We start from the raw sequence: 19,885 nt of genomic DNA, 5'->3' as shown, positions 1-19,885 counted from the left end.
CATGTAGCTTGGTACCAAGCTATGTATTCTGCCTCCATAATTGAGGAAGCTGTAAGTGTCTGTTTGACACTTTTCCATAAAACAGCTCCCCCTACCATCATAAAAATATATCTAGAAGTAGATTTCCTATCATTTGAACAACTTGCAAAATCGGCATCTAAGTATCCAACTACATCAAGAATGTTGGATCGCCGACCGATATGTCAGCATAAAATTTTTAGTGGCCTGCAAGTACCTTAGTACTTTCTTTGCAACTATCCAGTGACTTAAACCTGGATCATTCAAGTATCTTCTAAGCACACTTACAACATAAGCAATATTAGGTCGTGTACATACTTGAGTATACATGAGACTACCCACAACTGATGCATATGGAATAAATTGAATATGAGTTCTTTCATTATCATTATGGGGACATTGAGACCTAGAAAATGTATCACCCTTCACAATTGGTGTCTTTCTAGGAGATCAAGACTGCATATGAAACCTATTTAATACTTGATCAATGTAGGTTTTCTCAGACAATGCAAGAAGACCATTAATTCTATCACGAAGAATTTGTATACCCAAGACATAAGAGGCCTCATCAAGGTCTTTAATATCAAAATGAGAGGACAACATACGCTTAGTTTCAAGCAAGAGCCCATTGTCGTTTGTTGGAAGCAATATATCATTGACATAGAGCATAAGAAAGATGTATCTGGTCCCACTAATCCTCAAATATATGCATTGATAACATTTTCCTTAAAACCACAAGCGGTGACAATTTCATCAAATTTCAAGTACTATTGCCATGAAGCTTGTATAAGCCTATAAATGGATCTTTTAAGCTTGCCCACCATATGTTCCTTTCTAGTCACCTGAAAACCGTCTGGTTGCTCTACATACACATCTTTAGATAGATGCCCATTAACAAAAGTTGTTTTAACATCCATTTGATGTAGCTCCAAGTCAAAATGAGCTACTAATGCCATGATTATCCGAAAAGAGTCCTTGGTAGAAACATGTGAAAATGTGTCTTTATAGTCAATCCCCTCTCTCTGCTTAAATCCCTTGTCCACAAGTCTAGCCTTGTACCTCTCTACTTTGCCTTTGGAATCATGTTTGGTCTTGAAAATCAATTTGTAACCAATTGGTCTGCAACCACTTGGCAATTCAACCAACTCCCAAACATCATTTTGATGCATGGACTCCATCTTATCATGCATAGCTTCTATCCAATGCGAAGACTGTGGACGATCAATAGCCTTCTGGAAAGTAATTGGATCAATAGACAATCCAGCACTTAACTCATGCTCTTGCAAATAGCTACATAGTCATCAGAAACTGCAGGCCTACGTGTCCTCTAGGATCTCCTCAAACGAACATCATCATTCGTCCCCTCATCAATATTGGGTTTAGTGTTAATAACATTTTCTTGAACAATAACAGGAGATTGCCCTATAGGTGGAGGTACATACACCGATGGTGAAATAAGATGCACTAGGACAACAACACGCTCCTCCTTGAATGAGATCTCACGAGGTGTGGAAATTCCACTCTGAATATCATCCTCAAAATAAATGGCACGATTTGACTCAATGATTCTAGTCATATGAGAAGGGCAATAAAATCTGTAACCCCTTGAGCCAACAAAGTAACCTACAAAATCTCTAGAAATAGTCTTATAATCAAGTTTCTTTAAACATGAATTATGAAGTCTCACTTCCGCCCTACAACCCCAAACATGAAAATGATGTAAACTAGGCCTTTTCCTAGACCACAACTCATAAGGATTTTTATGAACCGACTTGATGGGTACTTGATTCAAAATGTATGTTGCAGTTTTCAAAGCTTCTCCCCATAAGAACTCTAGTAGGCATGAGTGACTAAGCATACATCGCACTATATCCATCAGAGTACGATTTCTCCTTTCTACAACCCCATTTTGCTAAGGAGTTCCATGCATTGTATATTGTGCTTCAATCTCGCATGATTCAAGAAACCTTGCAAAAGGACTTGCATTTTGCCTAGTTTCATCATATCTCCCATAATACTCAACACCTCTATCTGATCTTACAACTTTAATATTCTTGTTATGCTAGAGTTCAACAATAGCCCTAAAATTTTTAAAGGCTTTTAAAGATTCTGACTTTTCATGAATGAGCTCAATGCAACCATAACATGAATAATCATCAATAAAGGTTATGAAGTACCTATAATTTTCCGAAGCCGCAGGAGTAATGGGACCATATATATATATATCAATTCTAAGACGTTGTCACTTCCCCCATCCTTTTGTCTTCTGGTTTTAGGAATAAGCTTCCCTTTAACATAATCAAGACAAGTATCAAAATCAGATAAATCTAGATTAACGAGAATACCATCTTTAATCAACCTTTCGATTCTTGGCATAGAAATGTGACCTAATCATCTGTGCCATAACATAGAGGATATTTCATTGGCCCTACTACACTTGGAACCAACTATAGTACTTACAATATGAGTACTAGGAGAAGAATAAGGTAAAGAAGGCATCAAGTCAATCCTGTATAAACCATCATATAATATACCAGAACAAACCATAATAGAATCACAATGAATAGTAACCATTCCATTTCCAATCTCAAAAGTATATCCACATTTGTCCAAAAGAGAAATAGAGATAAGATTCCTCCTAATAGAAGGTACAAAAGCAGTTCCTTTTTAATCCAAAAAATGCCCAGAGGCCAATTGAAGTTTTGCAGCTCCAATGTATTCAACTTTGACATTCACACTGTTTCCCATGTTCACCATCAACTCCCCATCACTTGGCCTTCTGGAGCTTTGTAATTCCTGCAAGGAATTTGTAACATGAACATTTACACCAGTATCTAACTACCAAGTATTAGAGAGCACATCAACCATATTAGACTCAAAACGCACTAATGTAAATGGTGTACCTTTCTTCTCTAACCAAGCTGTATATTTATTACAATTTGCCTTTTTGTGCTCAGAACCCTTCTATCTTAGGATCTAGAGAGTTGTGCATAGCAGTCATTTCACTCAAGCTCCATTCATCTCTCTAAGCATTGTAGGTGGTCTTAAGGGCGTCAAATTGGGATGGTAAGGACTCAAACACTTGCCACATAAGAAAACTATCTACTAACTCAAATTTCATTTCCCTTAGCTTGTTAAAAAAATGGGTGAGCTTCATAATATGCTCACGAACTCCACTAACTCCATCATAAGTTGTGGTAGTAAGCAGTTTCATGAAAGTTCCATTTTCCACTTTGTGAAACTTAATGAACTTGTTCCCAATAGCAACAAAAAAATCTTTGGCACTAATACTCTGCCAAATAGACTTGTTAATAGTGTACTTCATGATCATATGACAGGTTTGGTTGGAATGCTCCCAACGCTCATAGTAGTTTTTCTCTTTAGCAGAACTTTTCTTAGTAAGTTTAGCATGTGCCTCAACCCTTAAAGCCAAATCAAGATTCATGATTGCTAAATTGATAGTCAGAGACTCATACCAATTTTCATAATTAACCTGAGGACGTCGCAACAAGATTTATTATGCATGTAAAAGGAAAACAAAAAAAACATGCACTCATAAAGTCATCACAGTTTTTTTTCCATGCTAGAGTCTTAATGCACAGTAGACTCTTACACATATAGTAAATCTCAAATTTATGCTAGAGTTTTTCATATACAATGGACTTATACGCATGATAAAGCAAAATAATTAAATACAACGACTTAAGATGACCCGTTGTCGAAAGGATAAGACTAAGTCATCAAGCGCAAAGTATTTAATAAGTTCATCATCGTCCTAAGCATCCTACCAGATTTACCGATAGGGAAAATAAATTATTTGTATGGACCTTAGTAAAGCAACAGTTTCCAAAAAAAAAAAACTCAATTTTTTTTTTTTTTGGGGATAATTTTTAATAATACTCTTAATAGTTTATCATGATTAGTCTCACAACAGACGAGTACATAATCAATCAAAATTATCAGTATTAATAAACAACAACATTATCCATATTGTAGTTAAATTTTAATAATAAAAAAAAAGAAATCCAATTGTAACCACACAATATTGTCCGCTTTTGGCTCCCTCAAACCAGACTTCTCAGGAGGTCATCCATCCTGGTACTACTCCAGCAGAAACACGCTTAACTGCGAAATTCTGATGGGATCATGAGTATCACGGCTTTAAAACGCGTTGTTGTCATTAAGGGTGTAGTATACATTTAAGCATATCCCCATCTTCATACCAGGCGATGTGGGACGTCACAATCACCCCCTCTTAGGACCCAGCGTCCCCACTGGCGACCCTCATGGGATTAGCCCATTCTTGGCGTCCGTCCCAAAAGTGCCCGCTAGCGACCTTCATGGGCTCGTGCATGCTCCCCCCATCTCAGGCTGGACAATGGCTCTGATACCATTTGTAACACCCCATCTCAATGACACATAATATTGTCCGCTTTTGGCTCCCCCAAACCAGACTTCTCAGGAAGTCACCTATCCTGGTATTACTTCAACAGAAGCACGTTTAACTGCGGAGTTCTGATGGGATCATGACCATCACGACTTTAAAACGTGTTGTTGTCATTAAGGGTGTAGTATACATTTAAGCATATCCCCATCTTCATACCCAGGCAATGTGGGATGTCACACCAATAATTTGTCATAATTAGTCTCACGAGAGATGGATACGTAACTAATCAAAATCATTGGTTTTGATTCACAACAATATTATCCATATTGCTCTAAAAAAATTGAACATAAATTCAACTTCCAAAACAAAAAATATTATAAATAATATGCACATCTCCTTTTAGATATTAGCACAACACACATAAAGGTCATGTATAATAAAAAAATAAACATTTTTTTTTTAAAAAATGTAATTATGGGCTTGGTTGGGTGTGCGTTTGAAGCTTAAAAATGCGTTTAATACTCAAAAAGTTCACTTGAAGAAAAAAGTATCGTTTGGTAAATAAAAATTGAAAGCGCTTTTAAGGGTTCGTAAAGCCTAAGAAGGCCAAAACGCACTTTTAGTAAATGCTTAGAAATGAAGCTTTTGTCAAAAAACATTTTTTTGTCTTAAAATCTCAATTTTTCAAATGCAATCTCAAACATGCTCTATGTCTTGGACCTTTCAAGACATACACAACAAATTGTGTGATGTTCAGATATTATCTTTAGAAAAGATGATGAGCGGACCAGATCTAAAATATAATATTATCCATTCTGTGAATAGTGTCAATACTCACAATGTGCCGCCATGGAATTGTTAGGCCTCCGGCCAAGCATCCACAATATTAAAAAGAAAAAAAAATTGAAATTTTTTATTTTTTTTTATTTTTCGTTGCAGTGGGTTCATTGTTCATTCACCAAAAACAAAAATTGCTCTAATGGCACTATTATTCTTGATGGTGCTGGCAACAAGAAGGCTATTGAGGAAAGATGTGAATAGATTCAGTCAGCAATTGAAAAAAAAAAAAAAAACACATGTGATGACTCATACGAAAACCTCCATAAAGAAACCAGTTCAAACGCAAGTCTCGTTGTTTATGTAGATTAAAAAAATTAAGTTATTTCAAACAATGAGATTTATCACAACCATGGAGAAAAGAGACAGATGGCTCTGATACCAATTGTTAGAATTTTACTAAATAAATCTATCTTACTCCGTGGCATGTGAACAACAGTGAAAAATACAAACGTACCTTCTTTGTTAGATGATGAGTTTGCCATTCCTTGCATCCTGTGTGTAGAAGACACTAGTTTCTTAACCTTAGTTGCTCTAATGACCTAATGAAGTCTAATGTGAAGTCTAATGTGCCAACTATATATATATATAGGGTGAGAGTACATGACTTTCTCAAGTGCTTATAAAATTGGTCCAGCCCATTATGAACCAAAAAATTAAAATTACTATACCAGTCCACTCAAAAGTGAAATAAAATACAACAAGACATACAAAAGAAACACCAACAAGATTACAAAGAAATTTAAAAATAGTAACAAAACAAGAAGTAAACCCACAAAACAGAGACGCCAGCTGTAGTGGAGACTGAAGGTGGCCGGTGCGTGAAGACCACGCTTCGGCGATGGTAAACCGGAGACAAGAAACCGCTGCAGGAGACCAGTATTAGCGATGGTATTCAGCGGGGGGAAAGCACTGGGCCTTCACGCGCGGCAGGAGACGCTCCGCGCATTGGCGTGTGAGTGACACACACGAGTGAGTGAGATCTACTCGCTTGAGCGTGCAAGCAATGCTTTGGTACATGGATGTCCAATGGAGGAGCGGTGGGTATCTACGGAGGTAGATAGCACCAGGGGAGCACGGTGAGGTGGCACGTGACAAGCTGGGATTGGCAGAGGGAGGCAGATCTAATTTCAAAAAATTTGATAAGGAAACCTTGATAGAACCAACTGAGAACACGGTGGAGGAGGAGGAAGGCTGGTGTTGGCTATGAAGAGGGTTTAGATCCATGGGATAGGGCCTCAAAAGAGGCGGATAGGGCTTGAAAAGAGGCAGGGGAATCTAGAGAGAACTCTAGCAAGCCGGGGGCCTCCAGAGAGGCAGAAAAAGAGGGGGGTAGGAAGGGGAGGAGGATGGGAGAAGGATGGGAGGGTGAGGAGGAGGAGGGAGGCATGAGTTTGCTTCCCTCCTCCCATGGCAATCGAAGATGAGTTTTATTTAGAGGAGATTTTCTTAGAGAGAAAAAGATTACTGACCATAATTTTATGAAAGGGAGAAGTTGATGAACTGAGGAGTTTTCGCCTTATCCTTTAAATGATCAAAGTGTCATTTGCTTAAAAATTTGTTTCCAACAATTTACAGCCTTCCACGATGTCATTTTGTCTTTGGTGTACCTAATTACCGAGCGCTTTTCGACCTAACCACCAAAGAACTATTGGGCCTCACCATGAAAAGGCCACGTCCCAACACCCAGTAGCCATTATGAAATCCAAGACTTCGAGAGCCACACTGGCTCGTATAATTCTTAATGGCCGAAAGGAAATCCAAGCCCTTAGCCCAACATGCGTCACACCAGCGTCAAGGGTTCAACATGCGATCATTGTATTAATAGTTGGTGCAGTTTGTCGGATTCGACACTTTGAATTGAATTGTGGTTCATTGGGCAAAAGACGCCATTCCAAACACACAATTAATCAAGGAGTTTCCAAGACAATGACATCGATACCTCCAACAAGCCAAACTCCTAGGACTGGCGTCTTTTGGCATTAGAAACCCAATTATCCCAAATTTTCCAAACAATGAACCTCATTCTCTAGTAGAATTTCGAGCTGATGCAGCACCACCAACACCTCCCGACCTAAAACACTGAGCCTCTCCATCACAGCAACCTTGAGCTGCCTTCAAAGCATAATCCAGAGGTCAACGATGGGGACTATAAGAGTACCATGGGGAACCGCACCTAAAGAGACCCGTCCACCAAAGCCCTAATGATATTCTAAAGTTAAGAGATCGGAGCATGCAACATAAAGTAGTTGAGTGGATACCCAGATAGATAACATGTAAGCTAAATTTGAAGAGTTCATCAAGAAGATTAACGACTCCCATTCACAAACGAGGTCATAGAGCTGGCCATCCCTCGGATGTTCAAAGTTCTCCAAATTGGCCCATATGATGGGGTCCAAGGATCTAGTGGGCCACATCAAAATGTACAAGGCTCACATCAAAATGCACCTTTAAGGAACCCTAGATAAAACTATGCGATGGGCCTTCTCAATCACGCTGAAGGGACTCGCGATAAGGTGGTTCAAAAACCTTCAACCAATAAATTAATATTAAAATTTCAAATGTAGATATGTTCGGTCTAAAAAAAATAGTGGCTAATAACATAGTTTAAAATCCAAATAATGAATACTTCGTGCTAGTGCACTAATTAAAAAAAAAAAAAAAAAAAAGGTTCCATGAAATGAGTCTATGGTCCTCCTAAATCTACATTCCGGCCTTCTATTCCATCTTGCTTATATCATAAAAACAAAACATAATAAGGGTGAGCGAAAGACATGCTTAGTAAGAAGATCCTCAACCATAAAACGGTCGAGTTAAATTCATTTTCTTTAACACTGGCGTTTTCTATGAACTCTCCAATAAAATGCTTTTTTTTTTTTTTTTTTTTTCAATAAAGCCACACATAATACTTATCAAACAAGCAATAATCATTACTTAATACAATTTTTCTCATAGTAGGGCCCATGTACACTGTTACCCATGTGTACTAGGGTTGCGTGGCCTTTGCGACCATTGTAGTGCCTGTGGCTGCAGATGTGCCTTTTGGGCTAGCCGATTAACTCTAGGTACACTCAGGTTGGCAAAAATGATGGGTCCCACCTTCTCAAACATCATTCAGTGGGTTGCACTTCCTTATCTAGCATTGGTACCGTGCTATGTTTCTCTGAATTCTTCGTCCAAAATTATCTCATCCACACACTTGCCTCATCTTTTACTTCTTTTCTCTTAACTTAACTTTGAGCAACGTGTAGGAGGCTTTTACTTCTCTTACTTTCCAAAATTGAATTGGAACATCTTTCATAATGAACATTAATGAAAGCGTTGTATCCTTGAAAATTTGAGTGACATAAATAAATTTTCTAATTTAAATAAAACTCTTAAACAAACATTTCATGTAATACATAAATTCTCGTACGCATATGAATAACATAACATACGTATTTACATAAAACATATAAGAGATTTTTCATCAAAATTATGCAATGGAATAACACTTCGAAAGGGTTAAGGATTTCCCTTTGCCTGGTACAGTAACTAAAAAGGCTAATTCATACCGTTAAACACCTGAACCGATAAAATTTAGCTATATCAGCCTTAGGCTAAACACATAGGTTCTAACTAGAAGTCTATCTTGATTATGCCCTACCCTTAGCATTTATGTCATAAAAGTTTCTAAAAATTTATATTTTTCATGACAATAGTTCCTTTCTAAAAATGTTACCTGTTAAAGTATACCAAGCCCTTAAGGGCTCGAGCGCAAAGCTAGTGCGCTCGAGTGTAGCCATGCGCACAAGCAAGAACAATAGTACCAGGAAATCGAATAATCAATATGGAAAGGTGCAAAGGATCCCACGACCACCTATGACAGCATGCCGAGAAGATTTGCTCAATCATATAGATTGGAACCAAATCCTGCGTAGAAGGAAAGATATACAAGCCCGGGAAGACTTGTACAACAAGAAAATATATTAGAAAATTCACTTAGTATATTTTGTAATATTTGATTCTTTGTGTAATATTTTGATTCTGCTCTTATATGATTTAGGTTAAGCTGAAGTATATAAATACTACCACATTGTATTATTTGATTATAAACTTTGAATATACCTTTTACAAAGTTTTTCATGGTATCAAAGCCATTTTAGGCTAGGGTTTATAGACAAGTTACAATGTTTATATGGAACAGCCCCAGGGTTTATAGACAAGTCACATCCAAATAAGGGTTGCAAACTCCACAAGGCTATCTATGGCCTAAAGGCCTAAAGCAAGCACCAAGAGCTTGGTATACCAGGCTGTCTACTTTTCTGCTTGAGATAGGCTTTCGAGGTTCTCTGGTTGATACATCTTTGTTTATTTATCTCCATGGTCAGGTTTAGATTTACATGTTGGTTTATGTGGATGGTATTATCATCACAGGCACTCATCCTAATGTAATCTCTAATATTATTGCCAAGTTGCAATTTGAATTTCCACTGAAAGACCTGGGTCCTTTGAGCTACTTTCTTGATATACAGGTTACTAGAGATGCATATGGTTTGCACATCTGTCAAATCAAGTACATCACTAAGTTACTGCACAAGACAAACATGGATGGAGCAAAACCCTCAAAGTCTCCCTGCATCTCTGGATCAAAACTCTCCAGACTAGATGGTGAGACATTATCTGATCCCACACCTCATAGACAAGTGGTTGGGGCCCTGCAGTACTGCACACTTACCAGACTTGAAATAGCCTACTCAGTCAACCAATTGTGTCAACATATGCATGCACCTTCCTCCACTCATTGGATTGTTGCCAAACAAGTATTGAGATATCTTCAAGGCACTCCTGACCATGGACTTTACTACACCAAGAGCAATCTACAACTAAATGCATTTTGTGACTCTGATTGGGAAGGGTGTCCAAAGATCGCAGGTCTACCATGGGGTTTGTTGTCTTCTTGGGAGAGTGTCTAATAGACTGGAGTGTCAAGAAGCAAGCTGTGGTTTCCAGGTCCAGCACTGAAGCTGAGTACCGCTCACTTTCCATCACCACTGCAGAATTGTTTTGGATTCGTATGTTGTTCAAAGAACTCAGAGTTTGTCTCACAGTACCTCTAGTCTTGTGGAGTGATAACATTGGAGCCTTAGCTTTGGCATCCAATCCTATGTTCCATGCTAAAACTAAACACATTGAGGTAGACTATCACTTTGTTAGAGAGAAGGTTCTCAACCGTGACATTTTGATTAAATTTATCTCTCCTCATGATCAAGTTGTTGACGTTTTTGCTAAAGGTTTGCCCTTAGCTAGATTTCTCACTCTTAAGAACAAGTTGTTGGTGGTTTCTCCCCCCATCAACTTGCGGGGGAGTGTTAAAGTATACCAAGCCCTTAAGGGCTCGAGCGCAAGTCCAGTACGCTCAAGCTTAGCCATGCACACAAGCAAGAACAGCAGTGGTAGGAAATCAGATAATCAATATGGAAAGGTGCAAAGGATCCCACGACCAACTATGACAGCATACAGAGAAGATTTGCTCAATCCTATAGACTGGAACCAAATCCTGTGTAGAAGGAAAGATATATAAGCCCTGGAAGACTTGGACAGCAAGAAAAGATATTAGAAGATTCACTTAGTATATTTTGTAATATTTGATTCTTTGTGTAGTAATTTGAATTCTTGTCTTGTATGATTTAGGTTAAGCCGTAGTATATAAATACTGCCTCATTGTATTATTTGATTATAAACTTTGAAAATACCTTTTACAAAGTTTTTCATTACCCACATCATTAGCATTTACGTATAGTTTTTCTTTATAAAACATGCTAATGTCTAATAACCATACATACACATCAAATTATTTCATCAACTAGCTAATCCATATAATTTCTAATGAGTATTTAAAATAAGAACATCATTAAATGCATACACTCGGTTCTCAACGAAAACTTCATGATGATTGTCATATTAATCTTATATTTTTATTTTCAAAACCTAATGTTGCATTCTTTATTTAAAATCTGGTATACCCTAAGCATATAAAATCTATTTGTATGAAATTACATATCATAAAAATTAATATGATTTGAACTAAAACCTCTACACTATATGCTTCGGCCTTTAAGAAGGTTTCTTGTACAATTCAATTAATTGCTCTTCTATGATTAAAAGAAATGTCCGTAAATAAATCAATTGATGGATTTAAAGAACAAAAAGAAAATAAGAATTCCATGAATACTTACTTTGGATCAAGAAACTTGAGAGAGAAGGTTCTCTATGATTTTATTCTTTTGAGAGAAGTTTGGAAGAGAATGCAATGAGTTGATGGGTGTTTGATGAATGAAGGAGAACGTGTGCTTTGGTGAGTGAGAGAACTCGTGCGTGTGTTTTGATAAATGAGAGAGAACAGGTATTTTGAGTGAATGAGAGAACGTGTGTTTTGAGCATAAGTGGTTTAATTCACTTAGGCTCAACAGATAGTTTCTAGGGATTTAAATTTAAAAAATTAAATATCTAGATAATAGATGAGATGACATGGATATTCAATTTGTGCGTGTGCTTTCAAATGCAAGTAGAATTGAATTAACTGCATGGCAGTTTTTTTTTTTTTTTTTTTAATTGAATAGGGAAAAAGAGTTATAGTGGAGAACCTTTCTCATTCTTGAGGTAAGGGGATGTATTTATATAGAACATGCTCTCTCTAAATGGTATGAGGTGTTTTGAGGTAAACCCAATAATAAAACCCTGCAGGCTTGACCCTAAGTGGACAATATTATATCATTTAGGGCGGGGTGTTACATATGGTATTAAAGCTGAAATTTAGCCTGAGATGGGGGGAACGTGCACAAGCCCATGAGGGTCGACAACAAGGATGCTGGGTCCTAAGATGGGGTGATTGTGGTGTCCCATTGTTATGAGAATGTACTTATATAGAGCATGCCCTCTCTAAATGGTATGAAGAATTTTGGGGTAAACTCAATAATAAAACCATGCAGATTTAGCTCAAAACGGATAATCATTTATGGCGGTATATTACAATACAATATCTACCTCTAGTCTCTCCATCTCCCTTATAAGCTAGACATGGTTTAACTTAAATATGATTTTCTTTGTTGAAACCCATTGTTACAAGAATGCCAACAAGTAGGAGAAAGACTTCCAATCCAATGGGATCGAGAGTCTTCTAACTCAAGGAGAGAACTTGGATGACATACCTAGAGAGAGAACGTTCTCCTAAAGCATACTATTCTTCTTAGATAACGACATGTAGTCCAGTAGAAAAATAAGGGATTAGGGATCTATCCCAATACTCTTTGTTCATAAAGCAAGACTCCTAATAGGATTAATAAGGACTCGTCTTCCTGTAGGTTTAGGAATTAGGTATTGCAATTCAAGTATAATTCTTCCATTTAATAAATTACAAAAAATCTTAGAGTTAGGGACGTTAAAACGACCTCATCAGGAGTCATTTCAATAGTAAAATGACCCCTCTCAGACGGAGGGGTCGTTTAAACAGTAAAGCACTATTCAAATGACCCCTCCTTCTGAGAGGGGTCATTGAACAGTGAAAGATCCACTCAAAGGGGTCATTTTACTGTTGAATGACCCCCCCCATCCCCCATATAGTTTATATTAATACCTACGGGTGAGCAATATAGCTAACAAGAAATTATTATTATTATTCAGCTCGAGTTGATTTAGGAGGTTGGGATATCTCGAATATCTTACTTTTTTGTCGCCACAGGTAAACTTAGGAAACTAGATTCTGCAACTTTGTCTATTTTCAACTGGACAGAAATTTCTTCCAAATTAGTTTGAAGGAAATTTCTTCCTACTAACTTCAATAAGTGCCAAGTGCGATTTCTTACATGTTTTTTTTTAATATTCTTAACAGTCATTTATTGTTAATCTACTAATTTAAAAATCCAAATATTAATTTTTGAGAACCCCAAAGATATTGAATGATATTTGTCACTTAATAGAGTAAATTGAAGAAAATTTATGTCCATTTCAAACCCATCATACATTCACAAGCACAAGCTTGTAACACCCGCACCGTCCACCATGGGTTGCTACAACTTAGTTTTAGACTTAGGAAACTAAATCCTACAACTTTGCCTATTTCCAAACCCATCACACGTTCACAAACACAAGCCTGTAACACCCACTCCGACCACCATGGGTTGCTATAACTAGTTTTATTGGCCGCTTTTCCAGTTGCTTTCAACGCCATCGAGGGACCCCACTGGAGCTATGGGTGGAATGCTATCAAGATTGATTTTTTTTTTTGGTCTTTTATATTTTGGATTTTAATTTTCTATGTTTTTTGTACACGTATTGTTTATCTATATTTTTTTCTTACTCATCGATTAAAAAAAAAACACGACTTTCTAGCTTTCAAAAGGCTAGTTTTAATAACCTCTCAAGGCATCAAAACAGCGCAGCTCACTTTGTTTTTTTTTTTTTCTTTTCCTGTCGTGTGTTGTTTTGTTCTTTTTATGGTAAACTACTTGTAAAACCGGAGGAAAAAGCTAGAAAAAAGAAATAGAAACAAGAAAGTGATAGATCGAGAAGAACAATAATGGTGTTTGTTAACCTTTCTTAATATGTTTTTTTTTTTTTTTTTTTTAATTTTTTTTTTTAAGGGGTGAAAAGACCGTCCGCCAACAGCTAACCATATTGAATACTAATTAATCATTTTTGAATGTGGTTAGGAATTATCGCTAATCACTTACGCGGCTACGATTTTAGGTTTTGAAAAAACCGTCGGTCTATATATATATATATATGAGACGTCGTTTTGTTTTGTTCTTTGTTTTTGTGAGTTTTTAACCTTTTTTTTTAAAAAATTAGTATTTCTTTCTTTAAAAAGCCATCAGTAGTTAATAGAGTTATAAATGGCTAACTGCCGGCCTAAGTGATTACTAAGGTGGTTAACGAATTTTACTAATTGCCTTTTCATCCCTACTTTTGTGTGTTTTAATGTAATATAAAAGTGATAAGAGCTTTTTAATTATCAATATATATATACTCCTTATCCTTATATATACCTTATATACCTCGTATGAAATATCCATCGATAAAAGCTTCTTGTCCCATTTAGGTGGATATTTTATACATAAATGTATATATTTTGGTCATAAAAAAAAATAATAATAAATAAATAAAAGGATCCTATAGTTGCTTGGGCTGGGAAGATAGATCAATATATGTATTAAGTATTAATTTTTAATCGGTTATTATAATTTGTTAAAAATAATAATAAAAAAAAGATAGATCAATATATGTATTAAGTATTAATTTTTAATTGGTTATTATAATTTGTTAAAAATAATAATAATAAAAAATAAACAGATAAGGGTTTTGAGTTTTGTGAGAAATGTTATTCGTTAGTGTTTTGACTTTTTTAGAAAATAAACAAAAATAAACAGATAAGAGTTTTGAGTTTTGTGAGAAATGTTATTCGTTAGAGTTTTGACTTTTTTAGTTAAAAAAAAAAAGAAAAGAAAAAGAAAAAAGAGGTAGCAGTCAACACTAGTAGAAGAAGAATCTAATCATACAATCTCTTAGCGAGGCCCTAGGCAGCCGTAACGGTCAAATAAATAATGATTTGATTACCATCAAAATATGATAAGCATCCTTAATTATTTCAATGTTCAAATGCTTTGTTGGGGGCCTTATTTACTTTGTTTTTTTTTTCCCTTGGAGTCGTTGAGTCTACTGTGTAGTGATGGAACCGACACATTAACCGCCTTCTTCATCACGCCCTTTCGGCCATCCCATTCCCATGATTTCATTGATTTGTATATGGGTTTTAGCTTTCCTCCCATGAAAATAAATCAAAAACCCCGAGATGTTATTTGTTTTCGCCAGCCTTACTCACTCACTACTTTTTTTTCTTCCTTGTTTTATTTATTTATTGTGTTAAAGCTAGTAATTTGTGTTCCCCGACTGAGTTTATGTTTTGTCGACTTACATGTCAACTCGAATACGGAATAATGACACAACATGACCCGCATAATTCGTTTATTACACATATCATGTTGAGCTGACTAAACTGGCATAATTCATTTAATAAATAGGCTTTGTTGGGTTGACCCGTTTAACCCATTTCAACTTGCATATGAATTTTAGCCTTTTAATTTTTTTTTTATTTGTAAAAAAAACAAAAAATTAATTTATAGACAATATGCAAGTCACCTATAGGTTAAGTGAGTTGACTCAAAAATTGACCCATTTATTAAACATGTTAATTAGGGCAACCCAAATTTAACCCGAACTAGATTATACAAAATCATAACCCACTAATTTTCTATTCGATTCATGAGTCCTATAAAAAATTGTTAGTCCTAATTTTTGTGATGCCTAAAGATATCTATTTAAGAAGAAAAAACTTTTAGTTTCCAATTTTTTTTTCCTTAAAAGAATGAACTTTTTGCTTAGAGAAATACTTTGGGTACTAAGTCCTTTACTAATAGATGCTTACTAACATAATGTGTAGCTTATTCATTAGTACTCGTTACATTTTTTTTAATTGATTGTTTTGTTTTACTTCAATAAATGAATTATATATATATCAATTTAATAAGCCTTTATTTATAAAAAAAGTTAGTATTTCTAACATTTATCTTTTGCTTAGAAATCATATAAGCTTCAATAGAAAAATGTAGGGAAAGAGAGGGCTCCGGAACATGGTTGATTGAGGCCACGCCTGCACCAAATGGGAGGGAGTAGTAGTGTCGATCACATGTGTGGTCCTATTTGCCACTTCTCAGGGTGACGTTGGAATCATTGGGTTGCCACCAGTCAACACCTTTCCGCTCCGCTAAAAGTTCCAAAGCACCCCACCCTGCCACCAACACAATTACAAACAATAATTCAACTCACAAATCCTTAATTCAAATAAAGATAGATGATAACCTTACCAAAGGTTGGGAAATATTTTCAAACTTTAGTCGTACTAATCAGTAGCAGAAAGTATATTTAAAAAATAAATAAAAAATCAATCTAAGGAATTTATTTTTTTATTTTTTTCAAAACAAAAGGATTATATCTAGATTATAGGAAAATAAGCAAATAACACAGCATGACCCGTTTGACAAATTTTATAAACATGTTATGTTGGGTTGACTTGACTCATTTTCACCCGACCCGCATAATGTGTTTACTTTAATTTTTAACTCTTGGGTTTTGTTCAAATAAATATATGACTCCATATATAAAACTAAAAGAACACTAAAAAAAAATATCTATTTAAATGAATTTGAAATTATCTAATCATTTACTCCAATTCCAATAGATAAATCGCACACAACTCCCTCCCGCAATTTCAAAATCGGTGAAAACCCATAGATTGGGATAACCAGACACTTTCTCTCGACTTGAGTACTCCATGTCTGGCCTAGCATGCCATCCTCGATCTTGCTGCATACGGGCATGACACGTGTAGGGCCATCTTCATTGCACCCTGCCCACATGGCAAACCCCTTAACCTTTTGATAAAGCCAAGGATCTCTCTCTCTCTCTAACTCTCTAACCCCTCACCTTTTGATAAAGCCAGCACACTTTCTCACTCTCTCTCTCTCATAGAGAGTGTCAGAAAACCTGTTTCAGTTCAGACTTCCCATTTTCAAAGACTCCCATCATCATTCATATTCTCACTTACCCTATTTAACGCACCCACCGTCCCCATAATCCCACATTCCCACGTTTCTTCAAACCCTCTCTGCCATCTTTCTCTCTGTTTCTCTCTCTGTGTGAAAAAAGAGAAAATGGCAGCAAAGTCCTCCAACCTTTCTCTTATTCTTTGCTTGTTGGCCATCTGGGCCGTCGTTTATGCCCAAGGTGCGTCCTCACCGCACGCGCCAGCACCGTCAGTGGACTGCTCCAGCCTGATCCTGACCATGGCCGACTGCCTCTCCTTTGTCACCAACGGCAGCACCATCACCAAGCCGGAAGGGGGTTGCTGCGTTGGCCTCAAGACTGTGCTCAAGGCTGACGCCGGATGCCTCTGTGAGGCCTTCAAGAGCAGCGCTTCTCTCGGTGTTGTCTTGAATGTCACCAAGGCCACCTCCCTCCCCACCGCCTGCAAAGTCTCCGCTCCCGCCGCCGCTAACTGCGCATGTCAGTCATTTTTTAAAAATTTTCCCCTTTATTGCTGTTTGTTTTCAAGGGAAAATGACATTTTCCTGAGAAAATTTTCTGAGATCCAACTAATCATTACTGTTAATTGCCATTTTCTGAAGTTTGTGGGGTTGAAATTAGTGAACTAATTTTGTGGGTTTTTGTTGTTTTGCAGTGTCTTTGACTCCTGCTGCTGCTCCTGGTATGTTTTGATCCTGATCTTGATTTCTTATAAGGATAATCTGTGTGGGTTTCGTATTATTTAGCTTGATTATTATATGTAGAAAAAAAAAGGGTTCATATTATTTATATTCGTGGAAAAGAAAAAGATGAGATTTGAAGGACTCATAATGGCCATACAATTATTATGTGCTCCCCACCAAATTCTGGATCACTTGGCGGTGGAAAAAATTGTCCAAGGGATAAAGACGAAGGACTTCCAACGCTCCCTATGCTTGTCATTTTTAAAGTCACAAAACTTGGCTATTATTATTATTATTATTATTATTTTTAAAAAAATCTTGATAGCAACGCATTCTTTTATAAATAATTATGAAAATGCATAAAGTTCTTTTGTTTTGTTTTGATAATACTGATAAAGTTGTTTTGTTTTGTTTTGAAAAGGTAAGTATTTACTTGAATAACGCGAGAAATTATATTTTTATTTCATAATAGTTTTATAACATTTGTGTCATCCAACACAAGAGCAATGTAATTTAGCACACCTATCCATCTGATGTTGCGGTTTCAATCGACTATGTTGTTGGAATGTGCTTGTACTTGTTTGAACTCAATATGATTGTGGTTTGTAGGTTCAGATCTCTCACCGAATGGTTCTCCAAATTCTGTTGCTGCACCTCCACAGACAGCTGTAGCAGGGGGTGAGGTAGCCCCATCTCAACCCCCAGGGATCTCAAGTTCTTCAGTGCTCACCACTTCAGTTGGATTCCTACTTGTTGCCTCACTGGTTGCTTCATTTTCTAGTTTCTGAGCCAATGGCAGAGTCAATTTTGAGAGCACTGGAAATGATACGATGAGGGAGAGCTGTCTTGTTTATATATCAATTGAGACTCTGTATGCACGTACATTAGTTTGAAAAACCTACTTGAAGGTTTGGATTGTTTTTATATAATATTATTGTCTATCTATTTTTATCTTCTTCTTCTTCTTTAAACAATGCCTAATTATGAGGAAAACATTAATCTACGCAATTCGAGTTATGAGGAGAAGGTTATTGCCGGAATGCCAAACAAATATCGATTTCTTCTATACAATTTTTGTTTCCAAACTCATTGCTTTTTTTTGACATTTCCGCACAAGAGAGAAGAGGGATTCGAACTAGTGACCTTCACTTCATTAGGCGTGGTTCCAGTCGATTGAGCTAACCAAACTCATCACTTAATACTAGATAAAACACAAAATTTTCTTTCAACATACTTTAAGTGACAAGTGTTAACAAAAATAAAAAATAAAAACCCTAATCATCTATCTGAACTTGCTATTCTCTTTCTCTCTCCAAAAAAAAAAAAAAAGTGACAAGTGTTAATCATTATCTTTGAGTTTTTTAAAAATTAATGTTTGGGTTCATAGATTAGTATAATAGTAATAAATGACTTTTAAAATATATAGGGAAAAGTCTATATATAATCTCTCAAATTAGTACTCAATTGACAATGTCCCCTTAAACTTTCAATTATGACGATGTTTCTCATAAACTACAAAAAATTGTCAATGTTTTTCCCTATTACGAATTACCCTTAGTAAAATAAAAACAAAAATACTAAAACTTCCAAAAAATAAAAACCTAAAACTAACCAGCAATTTTTTTTTTTTTTAAAAAAAAAACATGTGAGAAATGACACTTACACTTATTATAATACATTGAAGGAAATTTTTTTAAAACTGATTTGTAGAAAATTTCTGTTAAATTAGATACACCCGATTTTAGGATTTTATTATAAGTCTTTAGGTGAATGGTTAAAAATTGACTTGCATTCGCATGCATAGGTTACTTGCATATATATATATATATATATATATATATATATATCAAAGGGTCATTTAAAAATTGGATTAAGCCCATTTAAATAAGCTCATAAAAATTATTAAAAGAACAATAGGCCCATATAAATTAAATCCACAGTAAAAAAACCAAAGAAGCTCAAAAAAGAGTTTTAAGATGAAAAATAAAAGTCACAGGCGGTTAGTAAAAAACAAATTGCCCGGCATGTGCTGTTATGGGCGGATTTTGCTCGCCCTAGTGGGGTATTATCCACCTAGTGGTTTTCACCCTTCAACAACTAATTTCTCTTTGTTCTTGACCACCAGATTTCCTTGTATAATTGGGCTTCTAATTCTAAGACGTTTGAGAAATGCCTTTATTGAATTTAGAGTCTGTTTGAGATTGCGTTTGAGGGTCTTAAAAGTACTTTTAATACTCAAAAAGCCCGTTTGACGAAAAAAAACTCGTTTGGTAAAAAAAATTAAAAGTGTTTTTAAGGGTTCAAAAAGCTTAAAAATAGTCAAAACACATTTTTGACAAAA

At 36.0% G+C, this 19,885-nt stretch overlaps 1 protein-coding gene across 2 annotated transcripts; it reads left to right on the top strand.

The window, feature by feature from the left end:
- Positions 1-16,766: 16,766 nt before the first annotated feature.
- LOC132178516 (non-specific lipid transfer protein GPI-anchored 31) lies at positions 16,767-18,495 on the top strand. 2 transcript variants are annotated; one of them, XM_059590948.1, is made up of 3 exons: positions 16,767-17,341; positions 17,517-17,543; positions 18,160-18,495. In XM_059590948.1, the coding sequence occupies exons 1-3, from the start codon at positions 16,990-16,992 to the stop codon at positions 18,330-18,332; spliced, it is 552 nt and encodes a 183-aa protein (XP_059446931.1). In that variant the 5' UTR covers positions 16,767-16,989; the 3' UTR covers positions 18,333-18,495. The 2 variants fall into 2 exon arrangements, with proteins under 2 accessions (XP_059446931.1, XP_059446930.1); XM_059590947.1 differs by having other exon boundaries at positions 16,771-17,341; positions 18,154-18,495.
- Positions 18,496-19,885: the final 1,390 nt, after the last annotated feature.

The sequence above is a fragment of the Corylus avellana genome, chromosome ca4 (genome assembly GCF_901000735.1).
Source record: "Corylus avellana chromosome ca4, CavTom2PMs-1.0".
Taxonomy (NCBI): domain Eukaryota; kingdom Viridiplantae; phylum Streptophyta; class Magnoliopsida; order Fagales; family Betulaceae; genus Corylus; species Corylus avellana.
Note: the sequence above shows the minus strand (reverse complement) of the source record. Positions and strands in the feature narration are given on the sequence as shown.